This window comes from Amphibalanus amphitrite, unplaced genomic scaffold, assembly GCF_019059575.1.
Source record: "Amphibalanus amphitrite isolate SeventyFive unplaced genomic scaffold, NRLGWU_Aamphi_draft 000663F_arrow, whole genome shotgun sequence".
NCBI lineage: Eukaryota > Metazoa > Arthropoda > Thecostraca > Balanomorpha > Balanidae > Amphibalanus > Amphibalanus amphitrite.
The window spans coordinates 310088-329986 of NW_024882157.1; the positions used below are offsets into that span (position 1 = coordinate 310088).

Genomic DNA, 19899 nt, shown 5'->3' on the forward strand with positions numbered 1-19899 from the left:
TGCGAAGTGTAGCATGAGTTTGCTATTTATTCTGCAGTGTTCTTTGTTGTTCCATGTTTAAAACGTCTATGTTTTTCTGTAATTATCGCTGACGAAGCTCCAGGAGCGAAATATTCGATAACTTTAAATATAACCTTTTGGCTCCATTTCTGATTTATATTATGAGGTTACTGGTTATTCTTATCTTATTATTATTCATCATGAGCCTCAAGCAGAGTTTCAGCTTTTTAAGAAGTAACAGTTTTTTTCGCTATAACTTGGCCAAAAACGAGGTATTGATCTGAAATTTGGTATGTAGATAGAAGACGGTAGGTTCTATTACATATATTCCGGTTTTTTCGTAACTTAAAAAACTTTTTGGATTTTTTGGCAAATATATCCAAAACATGTTTTTTTTTATTTTTGGGGGTCAAAATTCAAAAATTTCAAAAAATCCGAGATAGCAGTTTTGTATGTAGCCCTGTCAATTCAGTTTTGATCAAAGCAGTTGTGTAGCCCTGTCAATTCTACCTTTTATGTCTTGATCATTTTTCTGTATCTTCAAAGCTGTAGGCCTGACAGGTCTTCTCGCGAAGGTCTTTTTTCGGTCGAAAATGACAGAACATGACGTCATTCTGACGTCATTTGTGGCCAACCTATCATAGCCTCTGGAAACATTTTTGGTCACAATGTGTAAAATTGATGCCCGGAGGGGTCCTGAAAGTTTGGTGGCGATATCTCCAGGCGTTTAGGAGATATCGACGGAAAAGGACAGGGGGCCGTTTCGCCCCCCCCCCCCACTACGGGGCGCGGGTTTTAACCCGCGCCCCGTTGGGGTCTGCCGAGCAACGCGCCCTGTTGGGGGGGGGGGCAATTTGCCCCCCGCTAAGATCTAGAGAACCACGCAACATAGCGACAAGCGGTAAACGGCGTTGGATAGCCCCAACAGGGAACTACCTTGTGAACCGATTTCATTGACCTAGGTCAAACCGATGACGTCACAGGTCAGGTCAAATGTCGAATTTTCACCGTTAACAAGCATTTCAAGAAATGCGGTGTAAAATCGATTAAATGCATTTCATTGAAAATCATCGATGGGGTATTGTTCGTCAAACACATATTTTGCTATTTGAGGTCACTGATACCAGGTAAGGTCACAGAGGTCAGGTCACTGAGGGTCACAATATGAAAATATCATGTGATACATGTTTTATGGTCCATTTTATATGTCAAATGCGATTATGTGGGTCAGGCAGTCTTTGGGGTCAGTTTAGATTATGTTCTGGTGAAGGCCAGGTCAAGGTCAGGTCAAGGTCAGGTCAAATTAGGTCAAATTTCAAAGTTGATATTTTTGCAAAAATGGGTATCGATTTGATGCAGCTTGTCACGGGGAGTTCAATGGTGGTCTTTGTTTTGCGCTACGTGCTCTAGAATTGCCAAAAATTGAGTTAAAAAATTTGACGTCATGAATTTTGACCAGTTTTTCTCTATAACTTGGCCAAAAAAAGAAGTATCGATCTAAAAATTGGTAGGTAGATAGAAGAGCACAGGATCTATCACATATATTCGGTTTTTTACGAAATTAAAAAAAACTTTTGGAATTTATTTGCGTTTTTCTAAAAAAAAATCTTTTTTTTATTTTTTAGGGTCAAAATCCAAAATTTTTGAAAATCCGAGATAGCAGTTTTGTAGCGCCGTCTTTTCTGTACATGACTGTATAAATAACTTTGAAGTTGCTAAGCAACTGAAGCTTTGGTGAGCGTTTCAAGATTTCATGTTTTTGGCTCATTTTTGCTCGAACATGACTTCAGTTTGACCTCAATAACTCCTGACCTAAGGTGACCTAAGACTTGAAATTTTGTGTGGATGTGTCAAATTGATGTTTGGTAAGGTACTGAAAATTTGGCAGCGCTGCGCAGCCCCCGTTCACGAGCTTCAGAATTCCTTTACCGTGACGTCATCACGGCGCATGAATTTTCCTTCACCCATAGAAATGCATGCAAAGCATGGTGTGTTTCAGGCGGGCTAAGGAAAAATCTAAGGCCTACATGTGTTCAAAAGACGTACCACTAAGCCAATGGATTTGTCTCATTACGATAAATGGGGTTGAAATCGAAACATTCGGCCTATATTTATCTAAAATGGGCCAATCAAATGGTCCCTGCAACTCATAATGAAGGATTTCCTCTGCGTTGAAAAATTTGTTTCACGTGTTTTTTCATCAGCGACAGGGGAAATCCTTCATAATTGCTACCAGATTACTACCATATTCCCTCGCATTTCTGTTGCGCATTGCCTCACAAATCAGAGTTTTGTGAAGTTCGTATCAGCTACGTCAGTCAACCAATTCAAGACCAGGCTGGATGCCCACTGGGCTGACATCATGCAAAGCCTTCCCACCTGAACCCGATCTTACCCAACCTGAGGCTGACTCAAGGCCCTATATACCAGGTAAGGACACCAGCCGTTTGACCTTGAACGCCGCCGGCCGGCCGATGACGTCATTGGAGGCAAGCCGGCTCGGCGGACACACAAGGCGAATGCATAACGGAGGGGCGTTGGAACGTTGCGGGAGCCGGGGAGATATTTTAATGTGGTTGCATACCACCATTGTTATGTTGATTGATCTACAGACTGCAATCTTTTAAACCTCGATGCATCCTAGGCCTGGATGGTGCGTACATTCGTGGAACGATCACCCCGTCCGACGTCCGTGGTCGAAGCTGTCATATAGTATTAAAGACACTAAGACGGCCGACGGGTGCAATAACTGCGATCTGATCCCGTCTCTGGCGAATCTAGAGGGGTCGTAAAGGCCGAATCTGACCGTCTATTTTTAGGGAAACGGGGTGGGTGAATTGACAACCGATGGCTTAAGAGATGATGAGAAGGGATCCCGTCGTCGATTGTTGTTTGACAGACAACACATGTTGTACTGGGCGTATGACCATCAGAGGTAATGCCTGAACGTAGGCAAGCATAATTGTTCTGTCATACTGTTTAGGAATATAGAATGGTAATGGAGATTATTGAGGATATGATCTCTACATTACAGGAATTCACTAATTACTACGGCCCATAGGGGCACCGCCGGAGCTGTTGTTTTGCCATCGGTCCCAGGCAACTCCAGGGAGCTGCAGTACCCGGCGGCCAAAGCGGCCACCTCGTCGACTCGCAGGTCCTGTGGGATTCCGTGATGCTTTAGTGCTTCACCCACAGAAGCACGGGCATAGCAGTAGGATGTGGGGCTAGGTGTCTGTCCACCTCTTCATTGAAAGAACAACGTATACAGCGCCTGGTCCCGCCGAAGCTCGGTATCGACCGTGACTTATTCACAACTGGCGGATCCAGGAAGCGGTCTTGGACACTGCGGGGGCTTACCCCAAAAAGGTTTCTCGGAATTAATTTAAAAAAAAAACTCGGATTTCGATTCCTTGCGCACTGCTGTGCAGTGTGATTAACCAACATTTCCTCAGAAAAGTTGTGAAGTTTTCTCTGATTCTCGAAAAGCGATTTCGGGCGCTGCCAATGTGGGGGAAGACATTTGCCCCAAATGCCTTCCCCTGGATCCGCCAGTGGGTTGCCCCACTCCGAGCTTGACTAAAAACGTCTTCAAACCCCACTAGAAACCGATGGTAAAGTGAATTTAAATCCAATAACTCATCTCTGTCTGCCAGCCTAAATATACAACACATGGTACGGCACCCGGCCCTGTCTGAGCTATGAGCCGATCGCGATATTTTCGGCTTTCCCCATCCCAAGCTCGATTAGAAACGTTCTCCTTCCCCACCCGATTGCTGATGTCAATTCAAATTCAATACCTCATCTCTGTCTGCCCGACCATAACCCATTCATTGCACACCGTTCAGCGCCCCGCCCCGCCAGAAGTATCCTAGCGCGCTGAGCACTTGCCTCCAGCCGCGTCATCGCGAGGCCCCGCGCGGCCCATAAATTAATACATTGCGCGAATAGCCGTGTCACCCCCCTGGGCTGACTGTCGATAAGCACTGGGAGCTCGCTGAGACCGGGCCCCACAGGCCAAATTGGCCTCCCACAACCCGTATACCGTAAGGTAAGGTAAGGTAAGTTTATATTAATTTAATTGTCATATTTTGACTGAGTTTGGCGATTTTCAATTATTTCAACGCAGCATGGATCTGATAGCTCTCATAGTTTGCTGAAGAATGTGGCTTTTGCTTGGTTATTTTCAAGTTATCTGTGATTTGGTGCGCCGTGATCGCAGCATTATACAAATATCAACTTTAAAAATTGAATCAACTTTTGAAGTGAAGTTCACATGAAAAATCAAAAGTTCAAGCATAATAATTGTTTAAACATAATGATGCAACATGTGTCTCCCTGATGGAACTTATATTTCAATTGAAAACTGAAAATGGAAAACAGAAGATGGATCTGCGGAGTTACTGAGATCACAAGGTGCTCTTAATTGTTGGTAATTGAAGATGTTGAGAGAACTTGTGAATCTGCATACCAGTCCTGACTTGCTTGATTGTTTAAAACTATTTTAATTCTCATAATTATGTAATGTGTAGTGACTGTGCACACTGCGCAGCACATGTGCGCAGAAATGTGCAGGTGGCTGGTAGGTGGGTTAAACTTCGGAGATGCAAGTTTGGATGTCAGTTATAAAATTAATGGTTATGCCTTGTAGAGTAAGCTCTGCTGTTTTTTTTTTGTGATTGTCTTTTTTATAATTGTAACCTTCAATGCTGTTAGTTTCATTTTTATTAAAATGCTCGACCAGAATTTGCACTTGTTCATGCATGAATGGCTAAGTTTGGGGTGTTTATTCAACCCTGACTGCTCAAGTTTTTCAAAGGCACATGACACAGCATGGCTAGATCAGCTGGTACCTACCTGTTGACTATTTTTGTTTTTGGTGGTGATGTGTTTGCTGTTTGTCTTTTGCATGGTGGTCAATGAAATAAAATAATGCATTATTTTGGAATGTTTCCTTGACAGAAGCCAGGAGCCGGATTGATGTGTGCTGGTGAATGAGATGGTTCAAAAGCATTATCTGATGTTTTTCAATGTGCATAAGCCATAACATCCCTTTCATACGCTGAAGTTTTGATAGCTTCTCAGCCTCTGTCATTTTCCTGAAATATTGGTGTAGATAAGAGATATCAGTACCTTCTCAGAGGTACCTGCCTTCTGCTGGATGAATATTTAATTGGTTGGACGAAATGGACAGGTAGCCTTATGATAATGTAATGTGAAATCTTATTTCTATAAAACTTTGAAAATGAAGTTATAATTATTCATATGTGCATACATTTTTGATGACTAAGAAAGTTTTCCACAAGAGTAGAAAATGTGGGAAAGTCTATCAAATAACACATTCTGAAGGCTCAATGCTGACAGAGTGCTGCCTCAAAGAATAACTGATTTGCTGGGTTACGAATATTTCTTTATTTTAATTTTCAAATGTAATGTACAATACATTGCAGTGAAATAACAAAATAGTGCAGTAAAATAGTATTGGCGACGATCAAACAACACGTGCGCCATTGATGTCTGCAAAAATTGCTACCAGATTGCTACCAAATCCGTGACGTAGCTACGGCGCCTTTATTTCCCTAGTGAACCAACCTGAGTAGTAAAGTAATCTTGGCGCTGCGCGCCGCCGTTTTCTTACTATTTAGGAAAAACCACAGGGGGGGGGGGCAAATTGCCCCCCCCCCCCTCCCCAACGGGGCGAGGGTTAACCCGCGCCCCGTTGTGCCATTCCCGGACCCTACATGAACCACTGTCAAAAGAACGTGGTCCTAATTCTGCTTCCAGCTCACTGATGACATGACGTGATATGCCCGGTCAAAGTAGAAAGATATATTATACACTGTGGTAGAAAGGATCTACATTCTGGCATTTGGGCCTTCGACCGATCGCTAAACCAGTCACAAGCTCATTTTTGGTTTGCACACTTATACTAAATGGAAGCTGAAGAATGTACAGTGTACACTACTTACCATGTTTCACGTGAAAACTAAGTCACGCTATAAGTCACAAATGGTCATGGAAGTTATAGGGCATGTACAGTCGGGTACAGGTTGATGGTCCACTACTCTTTATTCACCGGGTTCCTATGGCTCAGCATTGGCAGCAGCCGCCTGGCTCATATCAGGCCAGGCGGCTTTGGAAGGGTCCCACCCTTTAAGCTTGGTGGATTGCATGATGTCATGGGCGCCTACAATTTGTATATCTCGGATTTTTTATATCCGTGACCTAAGGTCAGGTCAGTGGCGTGACCTTACCATTATAAGCAGGGATGCGGAGCCGGCATATTTTGCCCGGAGCCGGAGCCGGAGCCGTGAAACAATATAGCCCGGAGCCGGAGCCAGAGCCGTCAAAAAAGGGGGGCGACTCCGGCTCCTTTTCTTAAGAGGAAACAATTATTTACCTAGTTCGGTTTGACAGTACAAGGCGTAAAACAATGTGGTATTCAAAATAGCCTTGTTATACAAATACAGAAGCAACGTGTACCAATCCCATCGCCTTTTTTTCTTCCACCCGTATTTGATTGATCGCATAGGGGATGTACTGAGTAGAAGCCGGAGCCGGAGCCGCCGGAGCCGGATCATTTTACTCGGAGCCGGAGCCGGAGCCGCCATGACATTTCACCCGGAGCCGGAGCCGGAGCCGTCTGAAATTTCCACGGCTCCGCATCCCTGATTATAAGTCAATGGAGAAAAATGAAAATGCCTCTAGATCCGTGTGTAGGTATAGGAACAGCCCAAATATTTCAGAATCACAATGATTTGGACCACCCGTGACGACCAAGGTGTCTTTTTTGCTGATAGCCTCTAGAAAGGTCATCCGAGGTCATTTGAGGCTACAAACAGATTTTTGCCAATAACTCTCGATTGGAAAGAGATAGGACGCTGGGGATGGCCTCATAGTGTTTGTCTTGTTGAGACGCATCGAATGATATGCAACATGACCTTTTCCGGTCAGGTCATGACCTTGACCTGAGGTCAAATTTTCAAGTTGACCTTTCAAGGTCAAATTATAGTTCATTCGACGCGTCTCGTCGAGAGGAACACAATTCTGGCAATAGAAATGTCGTGGCTTTTTCTAGTCAAAAGTTATTGTCGAAAAGCACTTTGCGAAAAAAACAGCTATTGAGTTTTTGCCGTCTGGAGGCTAAACCACTGACCTGAGGTCAATTTTGATGATGACCTTATCGAAAGACGAGTTTAAGAGCTATCGATTGACTTTTCACGCATTTTTGTAGCTATCATAGTTCCTGAGATAAATGCATGTTTTCTGAAAAATATAATGACGTTTGGCAAATTTTGACCTTTGATGACCTCCAGTGACCCCAATATTGCTCCAAAATGAAAAATGACCGAAATACCTTCAAACGTACGCATTGAGAGCTATCGACTGCTTTTTACCGCGTCTTTCTAGCCCTCTTAGTTTTTGAGTTAGAGGTGGGTGGTAACATATGCCCCCCCCCCCCCCCACATAGGGCGAAGTTGGCTGAGACCGCCACCATGGGGCGCTGGTTAACAATTTCATTCCTTTTTTTGCTAAGCACAATGCATGGAAGACCCAGCGAATACAATTTACTTTACTTGTGCATTGTGCAATACCGAGTGCAATACGGCAACCATAGGTCTTGTGCCTATGCATGATATTTAGGCAATACGTTTATGCAAATGGTAGATTGATGCTGGATGTCAATTCGTATGCTAAATGTCGGCACGTATTAAATGAATGAATGAATCAATCAATCAAACAATCAAGCGGCATGTATAAAACCGTATAAATGGCTCGCAACCACTAATAGCTATCAAACCATCCTAACTCGGAAAAGCAGCCGGAGCCCTGATGAGGCTCGAACCGGGACTCCACACTGTAAGTTATGCCAATGATCCATCATCATTCCACCAAGCTAGAGTGACCGGCACCCGAACCCACAAAAACATTTATTGGCTTTGCCGCCGACCTTCCGGCCCCGCCGCCCGCCCGGCCAGACTTTGCCCCGGCCATAGCCACCATCCGGTGTAGCTCAGCGTAGGAGTGTTTGACTGTCAAACTGACCGGTAGTGAGCGGCCCGGCTCGAAACGCTTCGGATGCTGGATGTTTATTTCTCGGTGAGAAGCTTTGCGTTTAGTCCACTTTTCAAAAATATTATTTGGTGACTGACCTGTTTTCTTTCTTTGCTGCAATTCATGAGGAGACCTGTCCTTCCGCACCCCACTTAGGAGATGGGTGGTTGACGCCCCCCCCCCCTCCCCATGGGTTTTGTGAATATCTCTAAAACGAATTTTTGGAGGGGGGATGCGATCGGTTCACTTCTATGCGACAAGTGACCACACACGCCCAGCCCCAGGTCCGCTCCCTCCCTCCCCACATCACCCCCTCCCCACACCACACTCAAGCCCACCTCATCCACCGAGCCGAGCCAAATCGACAGGCCTAACCCTTACCCTCCCCCCCTCCCCAGCCGGTGTGACGCAGCGTCCGGTCAAATCGCTCTACCAGGCGGCCCGAGCCGGTGTCATACAGTGTGGGTAGGCTGTGCCGTTTCATTCTCGGGTCATGCGGCACAGCCTACCGGTACCAGGCGGCTGCTGCCAATGCTGAGCCATAGGAACCCGGTGGATAAAGAGTAGTGGACCATCAACCTGTACCCGACTGTATGTCAATTGTCATGCAACACATACTTAATGGTCTAATTTGACCACAGACCTCAACAATAGTGTCGGCTGTGCCATCCGAAGTCATGTTCTTTCAGCTGGTTAAAGGGAAGGTCATGTCACTGTCAGCCGTCAGGAAAAAATGTCAAATTTTCAAGTGAGAGTTTTGGACAAACGGGATGTTTATTGAGCTCAGGAATGAGCCTTTAGCTTAGGAACACGATGGCGCTATTTCTTTTCCGTGCAAGGTCTAAAACGTACTTAAAATTGCATTTTAAATTTTGATAATGGTGAAAAATTGACTAACAGAATGAAAAAGGCTAAAATTCCCTTTTAAAAAATAACGGGCTAAATAAAATCGGCTGAAGGACTTAATCTGTAGGTGTTCTGTCAGTTATACGTATTCCCCTTTTTGGTACCTGAAGATAGTTGATCGGTCAAAACTGAAAAGTTTTTAATGAATAATTTTCAAAATTTTCAAAATTCTGAAAATCGGAGATAGCTGTTTAATAGCGCTATGTAAATGGCATATATCATTTCATACAAATAAATTAGTGCTTTTTTTAAACTTCTAGCCATTTATTTGATCATTTGACCACCATTAACCACGCAAAACAAACGCACACAAACATTACATACAAAATTACAACATAATATGACACACATAGCTTAACAGCTTTACTAACAGACCTTTTAACAAAAAACACAAAACACAAAACCAAACAAAGCAAAAAAGAAAAGAAAAAAATAAGCAAACGAACCCAAATAAAAGTGACGACATACGTAAGCATTCGGATCAACTAATAACGGCATTCGTGACCCTCCACAGGGCATCATATCTATCCATTTTGTCATTTATTTGCGCCACATGCTTTTCCATAAGACTGTACTGTTGCAGCGTGCTGATAAAGGTCTGGAAGGTTACCGGTCGGTTACTAACTCTACAATTCCAAATATACTGTTTGGCTACCAAAATCAGTAGATTTAAGCGATCAACAAAGTGAGCTTCGCCTTCGACCCCGCATATTATCTGTTGTAGAGACAGCTCCTCTCTTACCCTGAATCTGTCCTTCAACTGACGCCAGAAACTCGCCACTACCTGACAATGCCAAAAAAGATGTCCAATAGATTCTTGATACATTGGATTAATAAATTAGTGCTAGCCTTAAGCACTGGGCTCTTGGGGCCCAGAACTGAGAAGGGCACCGTACGGTGGCCGGTGGGGCTATTGGAGACGGATTTCAGCGATCCAGGAAAAAAGCGATCAATTTAGCCTCAAGTATGAAATACAGAAAAATACACATTTTACCCGCGCTCTGCTGGGAAGGGGGAGGTGTTGAACAACCCCTACGTGCGACATTTAGCGCAAACATCTATAAAAAAACCGCGGCGTGGAGCGGCACACCTTATCCTACATCTTTTCAGCACATGTGAAAATTTCAGACCGAGGTCACTCAAGGTCAGGTCACCAGGTCACTTCAAGAGACCTCACCTCATAAAAAGTTTAAATGTCTTTCATAACTACACCGAGTAAACTATTGCTTTGAAGCTTTCAGCGATTGGTAAGAGCAACAGCCAACAGTACAAAATGCATGACTCGGAATTTTAACCCGCACCCCGTTGGGGTCTGCCGAGCAACGCGCCCTGTTGGGGGGGGGGCAAATTGACCCCCCCCCCCAAGATCTCGAGAACCACGCAACATAGCGACAAATAGCAAACGGTGCTGGATAGCCCCAACATGCAAATACCTTGTGACCCAGTTTCACTGACCTAGGTCGAACCGATGACGTCACAGGTCAGGTCAAATGTCGAATGTTCACCGTTTCCAGGCATTTCAAGAAATGCATTGTAAAATCGAGTAAAATGCATTTCATTGAAAATTATCGATGGGAAAATGCTCGTCAAACACATATTTTGCTATTTGAGGTCACTGATACCAGGTTAGGTCACAGAGGTCAGGACACTGAGGGTCACAATATGAAAATATCATGAGATGCATGTTTTATGGTCCATTTTATATGCCAAATGTGATTATGTGGGTCAAGCAGCCCTTGGGGTCAGTTTAGATTATGTTCTGGTCTAGTGAAGGTCAGGTCAAGGTCAGGTCAAGGTCAGGTCAAGGTCAGGTCAAGCTCAGGTCAAATTAGGTCAAATTTCAAAGTTGATATTTTTGCATAAAATGGGTATCGATTCGATGCAGCTCGTCACGTGGAGTTCAATGGTGGTCTTTCTTTTGCGCTACGTGGTCTAGAATTGCTAAAGTTGAGTTCAAAAAGTTGACGTCATCAATTTTGAACGGGGCGAGGGATAACGCTTGTGAATTTTCCGACAAATCTAAACACCACGCTATAGTTATGCTGCCAGACTATTACCTCGTTAATGGTGTAAAAAACACATCCAAAAGAGGTACATTTTCGGAATCAGCGCACCGCAGAGGAGACTCTGAATGTCTACCTTTCAGCAAAACCGAAACGCCCTGCCGTTTCCGCCAAAATGTTAAAGGGACCCTCCCACCTTAACATTAGTTTTGAGTTGAGATAGCCAAGTTTGCGACCAGGCTCAGAAACCACCATTTATCCTGGTCGCAACCCCCGCAGCTTTATGGTGTTCAAGAAATTTCTTCCCTTTACTTGCAGGGTGGGACCAGCGTGGTCCCCATCTCTCAACCATTACGGGAATCTGATGACGTCATCAGGCTTTCGAACGTCCGATAAATGTTTGACTAAAACGTTTTGTACCACGCGGTGGTATATGCTGCTTTGCGCGCAACAAATGCCGCACTTTCAAATAAAGTCGCTAGGAACAGCGGAGATCCCAAAAAGTAAACAAAAGTAAAAGTCTAATATCTTGAAAACCGGTGAATATTTTTCGATCAAATTTGGTAGATATTCGTTTTTGCTCTTTCTGAACCGAGCGACATCACTTTCACGCCAATTCATAAACTTTTTTGAAGGTGGGAGGGTCCCTTTAATGGGACGTTGTCGTTGACTTGTTTATTGTTAATAGCGCAAAATGCTACCCAACCAAAGGCCAAAACTCATGAGCGATACATTTTCGAAATTAGCGCGTCACGGAGGCTATGGGCCTGTTCCAGCGCCTCCAGTAGAAATTCTTGAATGGAGGCTCTACCAGAGTTTTAACCCACGAGCCGCTGGGGGGGGGGCATAAAGTTGCCCCCCCCTTTACGTTTTGTAGAATATCTCCGAAACCCGATGAGCTACGAACGTGAAACTTGGCACAGCTTCAAATGAATACCTAGGCAATGTTTGAGGAAAGTTTGGTGGTTGTAGCACTTAAGATGACGTCACAGTGACGTCATAAAGTTTTGTCGTTTTCCGATATGGACCGTTTCTGATGACGCTGAGCATGAAACTCAACTGCAAATGAACTAGACAGCACCTGCTGTCATCTTAAAACATCTAAGTACACTTCCAACTAGTTCCTGACCAATAATCGGCCCTTTATATTCGGTCTCATGTATCGGATATATCGCGAGGAAACTGAGAGTCGCAAATCTATAATTTGACTTCTGACGTCACTGTGACGTCATTTCAAATGCGATCGACACCAAATTTGGACACAACCTCGGCTAGGTGTTCAGGAAGATGTGTGCAAAGTTTCGCGTCTCTATCTTTTCGCGTTGCGACGATATCGTCGCAGAAGTAAAGGGGGGGCAACTATATGCCCCCCCCCCCCAGCGGCTGGCGGGTGGCGCGGAGGCCCAGCGGCCGCCGGGTTAAGGCCTGGCTACACTATGCGTTTTCTTCGTGCGTTTTTTGCGTGTTTGCGTGTTTTGCGTGATATCGTTCTAGAAAAAAGAACGATATTACGTTTTTGAGATGTTTTTTCACCTTAAATTTTAGTTATTTAAGAGTTATATTAGCTTTTGTATATAACCAAAGTAAAAATTATATTGTTTATAACTTTTTTCCTAGAACGATATTACGCAAAACACGCAAACCTGCAAAAACGCACGCAGAAAACGCATAGTGTAGCCAGGCCTTCACTGGAGGCGCTGGAACGCAATCTGGAGATTTCTGCCTTCTGGAGATTGGCATCACAGATACCAAATGAATGACGATTGTTCTCTCTTGACTCTTGAGACACAATATTTTTTCAATTTTATTAAGAAAGATTAACAAAATTATAGCAAATGTAATTTTCTTTACATTCAAGTTGTAAAATATTCAGCCAAAAGTCCTTTGTTTACATTCCTGATTGTCACATGTGCGCCCTAATTGTAGACCAGAGCCTCCAGAGAAATTTGGACCTCTCAACTCTCTGGAGGCTACTGGAGGTTTCTGGAGCTTTGGCGAGGGCTTTCTGGAGCTTTCTGGAGGCGCTGGAACGCTCTCTGGAGGATTTTAGAGCTTTCTGGAGGTTTCTGGAGGCGCTGGAACAGGCCCCAAGCATATTAATTTTCAGCCAAAATCGAAGGATCCCGCCGTTTCCCTCCAAAATGTTAAACCGGCACCGCCTGGGCTATTTCCGTACCCATGACAGCCTGAGAAATGGTCGGATCCGACCCCCCCCCCTGTTATCTCGAGAACCAATGGTCGTATCGAGCCCCGCGAGGCGGCGTTTGAAAGGTCTCTACGAGTCACGAGACCTTTCCAAACCACTCTTAAGATTTTAAGATTAAGGTCAACTTTCGGGTCAAGGCCAGGTCAAAGGTCAAATTCTGGGGTTTTGCATGATGAGGCTTATGGACAGCGGAATCGATAGCTCCTGCTCAAAACTCACCAAAAATGACGTCAAAGGCCTAGTAAAGATACCATGTGCGTATAAGGGTCATACTAAGCACGGGTCGGTCAAGGTCAGGTCAGGTCACGAAAGGTCATGGTTTTCACTTTCTGCTACATGGGCATGTATACCTCTGTGTTCGTATCCAGCCGCGCGAGCATCGGCAGCGGGCGCTGGCGACTCGGCACAACAGTCGGCATCGGCTCCGCCAGCAGACGCCGCGACTGGGGCCCCAGCACCATTCCTGCCGCTCGCTCTCACTCGGCACCTGCCCCCACTCCTTCGGCGACGGCGCTCAACTGAGTTGTCCGCAGGCGCACACAAGTCCGGACACCGCGCAGCAGTGACGCGATGGTAAACTCCCACGCAGCCGCATTCGAATCGCACCAGTCACAGGCACGTCGTAAGCTCGTGAGCTGACGTGGCCACTTCGCTTGAATTCACCAGCTTGCACTACGTTCTAAACCACCACCAATACCCCCAGCCCCCCGCCCGAGTCCCGCGCTGCTATTGGTTCCCGGCCGACACGAATGCGCCAACAGGGCCGCGGCCGCCGACTTGGCGCTGTGCCAACAGCGCTCCACCGCCGCTCTTCCCCTCCCCCTCTGCCTTTGCTGGCCTGTTCAGACCCGACGTGGCGTGTTCGGACCGGAACGCTGTGCTGCGCCACCAAGGGCATCGGGGGCGTCAGAGGCGGATCCAGCGCAAACCACCCTGACAAAACCCATAAGGACGATTTTGAAATAAGAGGACCGTGCACACAATGAAACTTATCATAATATTGACATAGACATGATGCAGAGCACAAAAAAATTGAAATTTGACATAGGACAGTATCAATAAAGCAACATGATAGAGCGAAAATTACGATCCAGTAGGCAATATTATTTGTTACCATAACAAAATACCAAGGTACGACCCGCCAAGAAAAAAAAAATAGGTTGGCTGCCTGTATAAGGTATATCTTTTTCTGGGGGGAATAATGTTAAATGACATTAGACGTATTCATCGCCGCAGATCGATTATTGTGATGTTGGCAACCAACTACTTAAAGGGACCCTCCCACCTTAACATTAGATTTGAGTTGAGATAGCCAAAATGGGGTCCCTGGCTCACAATTACCGGTTTCGGCACTCACAACATCGAGAAATGCCTTAAATCGGAAATATTGAATTTCAAAATTGCAGCATTTTGATTCAGAGGGGCTAATGCTTAGGAATACCCCTCTGAATGTGTGACGTCAGCGCAAATATCTAACGATTTTAAATGTTTGACTAAAACGTTTTGTAGCACGCGGTGGTATATGCTATTTGCGCGCAACATCTGCCGCAAACGCCGCACTTCTAAAATAAAGTATAGAAACAGCGGAGATCCCAAAAAAGTAAACAAAAGTAAAAGTCTTATATCTTGAAAACCGTTGAATATTTTTCGGTGAAATTTGGTAGATATTAGTTTTCGCTCTTTCTGAACCGAGCGACATCACTTTCATGCCAATTCATAAACTTTTTTGAAGGTGGTAGGGTCCCTTTAATAACTGGGGGGGGGGGGGGTACCTGTTGAATTCATTCGATAATACAATTTCGGTAAGTTCGATATAATCGATAATACAATTGTTTGCGCAATCGTCCATCTAAAATAGTTGGCCACCAAATAAACGAAAACAATAGTACAATTTTCATATAACCCAATAACTCACATGAAAAATGCAGCTTTAAATGGGATATATGATTATCGATCAACCAATTCAGGATAACAATAACGAAACCAGCGCTAATTTGCTGTCGCCGGTATCAGTATGGTTTTTCAACAATCGTATCTTGGCGGGTGATGCCGCGGCAGAACAGCGCTGCGCGGCGGTCGACCGTCGCTCGGGAGGCACTGTGGCAGGCCTGACGTCAGTCTCCGCCCCCCCCCCCCCCCCCAGTCCCAGCAGCTGGTTGCTGGTGGGGCAGCGGCCGACATGTCCGGACGCGTTTGGTCGATAGCGTCAGCGGGCGCCAGCCGGCGGGCGCCGACGCTGCTCGGTGGGCTGGGAGCCTCCCCTCCCTCCCCTTCCCTCCCTCTCCGAAGTAGGTCTCTCGTATGGCCCCACGCCACCAGATGGCACAGCAGTCAGCAGTCGCAGCGGACAGTGAACCGAGAGCTCACGGGAGAGGTGAACCCCTCACTGGTGTGGGTGCGACAAGGCCCTCAGCAAGTAAGAAAGCAAGCATATAAGTAGGTAGGTACAGTCGCATCCATACCCCAGGACAAGCCCTGGAAAGTGGATACCTTTAATTAAAGGAAATAGTTCACTTTTTAACATGGGTTTTGAACTGGAATAGCAGTTCCGTAGCTTGGGCTGAGACGAGCATAAATCAGGAGCTTTTACAGCCCAACGATCACCCTAGGCAAAGATATTCTATTTCCCGTCCCGAAAAAGGTGTCTTGCGTTGAGGATGTGTGCCTTGCATATATTTCCATCCAGTATGAAAAGAGCATGGGTCCCGAAAATTCTTCAGAAACTAGAGAAATTATCTACGAGAACTCTAGAGAAATTCTCGTACTGATCAATTAGGACATTCAGGGGAACATTATCAGATCGAGCAGATCGCCCAAATGCCGGTGGCTGCGATAATTTCTCTGTTTCTGAAGAATTTTCGGGACCCATGCTCTTTTCATACTGGATCGCGTGTGCCTTACAGAAACTGAAAAGTTCTTCTTATATCAAAATATAGAAAAAAATCTTTTGTTATAAAAAGGTTTTATTTTCTTTGCTGATTATTTTGAACATAAAAAATCATAAATCGTTGCAAAAAAAATAATTTCGTGAAAGTGAACTATTTCCTTTAAAGCAAAGGATGATTTCACTGACCTGACGCAGTGGTCCTGGCTGGACTACCGGCGCCTGCACCGTGCCGGGCGGCGCCGGCGGGGCCGGGGGCTGGAGCGCGCTTTGAGCCAGCCCCACGGCAGCAAAGTCCGACACTGGCGCAGCACCCTGAAAACAACAAGGGAATCAGAGTCTGCTCTTCCGTACATGCGACAAATCTCAACACACGTGAGCCCACAGCGCATTATAGGATATCATTCTGAGGCCTCGCCCCAAAGCAGGCTGTAGAAATCGGTTATAATCAGTAGGCAAGAGCACAGAACAATGAAGAGAATGAAAATATATAATTATGAGTTACCGGATGTCACTCCGAACACCACCGACGGTCGACGAGCGATGCATGTCCCATGGCCCATGGTCCAATGGATTAGGGAAGCAAGGTATAATCCCTGATTGAAATGGCACAAATATAGTGAATGGTATGCACAGTACACCTACAGATTAGCGCCGTTAGTTTGCAGGATCAGTTTATATCCTGATCAATGACCTTCACCCATACACTTGCATTATTTGTGCGGAGTATGCTTATCTGAATGGGAAAGGTAAACGGTTATGACTTGAAATGCACGACACTTCTGCACAATTTAATAAAAGCGGCTTTCAAAAACGAAAAGGAAACATTGATAACTTGCAATAGGAAATTTTAAAACAAAGTCGACAAGACATTTGCTTGGAACTTTGGAATTTGAATTTACATTATATCTCACATGAAACATTCGTTACAGTCTTACCGTAACGAATGTCTGTAAGACTGTAAGATGGCTCTGTCGCAGGCAAAGACCTGCGACAGAGCCATCAATCACCGTAACTACGCTGGAAAGCGCTGTTCCTACTAAGAAATGCAGACAACTCGAACTAACGGATATGGTGCCCACTGCCCACCATAGGCGGCGGAACGGGGAGGGCAGCGGGGGGTGCCCCCCCCCCTTTGATTTTGGCATTTTAACATTATCCCTATGGGCGTTGCATGGAAAGAATGGGACCAAAAGTCGGCAGTGCCTATCCCACCTTCTAAAATGTTGTTAAAACCAGTTAAATTGTGCCCGACTTTATAGATTGGATGACCAGGAACACGGTTCTGGCATTTACTTTTCATTAAACATCTTAAGCTTCCCATATTCAAAACACAAACTTTCAAATATGTGACGTCACAGCCCAAAATTACCTCATTCCCCAGGCCACATTACTGTCATAAAGCTGATTCTTTTTACTCTGTAGGCACCACAACAAAGCTCAGACCAAGTTTTAAGCGATTTTTCAACGAACAAACCCATTTAAAAACAGAATGACTAAACGAGGTGACGTCACACTTACGGTCGCTCCATGTTGAAGAAAGGGCCTTGTACAAGGCCCATTTTCAAATGAAGGGAACGAATTTCTTCAACACCAAGAGGCCGCGGGGGTTGCAACCTAGATAGATAGTGGTTTCTGAACCTCGCCGCAAACTTGGCTATCTCAACTCAAACCCCATGTTAAAGGTGGGATAGTCCCTTTAAAGGTGTTCCGCCGCTACTGGCCCACTCCACCCCGAGCAGCCCAATTTCAGACAGAGTGCCGTGGCCCCAGTATTTCTTTTCTCACCTGGGCCAGAAGGTATCCGTCGGAATCCGGAGATCCCTGATTGAGCATCAGGTGCGCCAGGTCAATGGCGGCCCGGTAGTTACTATCCGCTTCCAAAGCCTGAACTTCTTCTCTGGAGAAAAGCGTCTCTGTGTCTGTGTCCGTGGAGGACCCAGACATGATTCCGCTAAGGTGGCTCGTCGCTGGGACTCTGGCTGTTCCACGGCCAGTCGGTCATTGAAGGCGCACTCTGAAACCGGGCGAGAACGGGGTGTCGGACCACGAGAAAAAAAAACGGAACTGGGAAAAAGGGCGGAGCTTCCCTGCGCTGGTCGGCCGGCCGCCTTGAATTGTTTGCGGCCCAAAAACTATCATCGGAATCGGCGGTATTCCAAATTTTATGCAGTCCACACTCCACCAAATTAAAACAAAACAAACAAAAATTGAAATAAAAAAAGATCACCTTGCAAATGAATAAAGCTAACCAACGAAGGCCTGGCAGTTTTAACAAGCCAGTCACGTCATGAACGATCCGATTAAACGTCTTTAAACCGCTGGCGTAAGTCCAACAGAGGCGCCCTGCGGTACACTTGACACAGCAAGACCCCCACGTGTTCAGGGATGAATCATACAGGTTTCTATATACCGTGAATCATACGTTACACCGCCGGTCCGTCTGCCTCCCCAGCCCCGCGGCTATCATACGTCCCTCGTTCGCTTGAGTAAAGGCACAACCATGATGGACAAACTAGCAAGTGGAGCTTCTCAAGCGGTCTTAGCAGTACTCCGACCCTACCGATAACTGTGTCTCCGTCTTCGCGTGGGACATGGAAAATCTGGAAAATCTGACGAACCGCCGCGCCGCCCCCTCCACCGCTGCTGGCCGCCAACCGCCGACTGGCCGCAGAGGCTGCGGGCGCCCGCCAGATGACGCCACCGGACCACTGTGGCGGCGCCACCGTCGCGCTCGTCGCCAGCGCGCCGGACGGCTGACGAAATCTGGCGTGGCCGAGCGGCGCGGCGCGGCGGCAGCGGGCCGGCCAGCGATTGGCTGGACGGCGGGCTCGCCGAGAGGTAAGGCTCAACGACTGACGACACGTGATGTAACCATGTAGACTGCGAGTTTATGAAAGCACTCGGCTGGGCCGCTGCAGATCTTTACTTCGGTCCTATCTCTGCACAAGCTAGTCGACCTCGGCATACAAATACGCTCGTCAGCCCAGCAACCAAAAACTGGTAGTCTTTGTAAAAAAAAAAAACTCCCATAAGTCTCGCTGATGCAACGCATCGTCAAGGCATTACCATGCCCAGCCCGGAGGGGGAGGACTGCACTGGTTCCCTTCTAGAGGCTACACCCACAACGGAGGCTGAGCGCCACTGGATAGCTCGACGGGAGTTTGAGCGACGCGATCCACATGCAGGTGCCACGAGACAGGAGACTGAGGATACGTCACGGCTGACAGCGTTGAGTCATGCACAATGCACTGTGCAACAGCCATGGCGTTCCGGTGAAACCTGACATCTAGCGGAGGGTAGAACAGCCAACGTGCATCGTTCGGTGACGCCCCGAGTCGGCGGTACGGTGATGTCTGTGACTTGTGGAATATTGTGCACTTGTGTTGTGCGCCATTCCTGTCGATCGGCCTAAAAAGTGAGTGACACGGGTATTTGCGTTGCACCATTCCTACGATTATAGCAGTACGGTACCTACAGTTAAACAGATATATCGTCCCCCAACCCAATCCCCGAGCACTCGGGCTAGGCTGGGACGTGTCCAGTTTGCGCTCGGGGAGGGGCGTGGTCATCGGCCGGTAGAAGCCAGAAGTCGACCGACACACCAATGAAGCATGCTTCATGGTAGCATTTCAACAAATAGATACTGATAGTGAGCATAATTTATCAGCAGTTAACTATTTGAAAATTGATTCGGGAGGCATGATTAATTATTTGTTAAACCTGATTTTATTCATGGAATTTGCTGGTTCAGGCCCGTTCGGCCAAGTGAAACCGTTTCTGTGTCGCAGACTGAGGAATAATTAGACATTATTCGGAAATCATAACACAGAGACGCGCGATGC

At 46.1% G+C, this 19899-nt stretch overlaps 1 protein-coding gene across 3 annotated transcripts in view; it reads right to left on the reverse strand.

Annotated features, from left to right (window-relative positions):
- The window catches only part of LOC122364238 (cellular tumor antigen p53-like), a 42186-nt gene that overhangs the window by 14556 nt on the left and 7731 nt on the right, over positions 1–19899 (reverse strand). Inside the window, exons 1-3 of one of the 3 annotated variants that reach the window (XM_043334438.1) lie at positions 18618–18719; positions 17843–18071; positions 16244–16369 (exon numbers count right to left, since the gene is read on the reverse strand). In XM_043334438.1, the coding sequence (XP_043190373.1) occupies positions 16244–16369; positions 17843–18001 (285 nt within the window). In that variant the 5' untranslated portion in view covers positions 18002–18071; positions 18618–18719. Of the gene's footprint in view, positions 1–13520; positions 14051–16243; positions 16370–17842; positions 18072–18617; positions 18720–19899 lie in introns of those variants that run through there. The other 2 variants (XM_043334437.1, XM_043334439.1) reach the window with 2 other exon arrangements.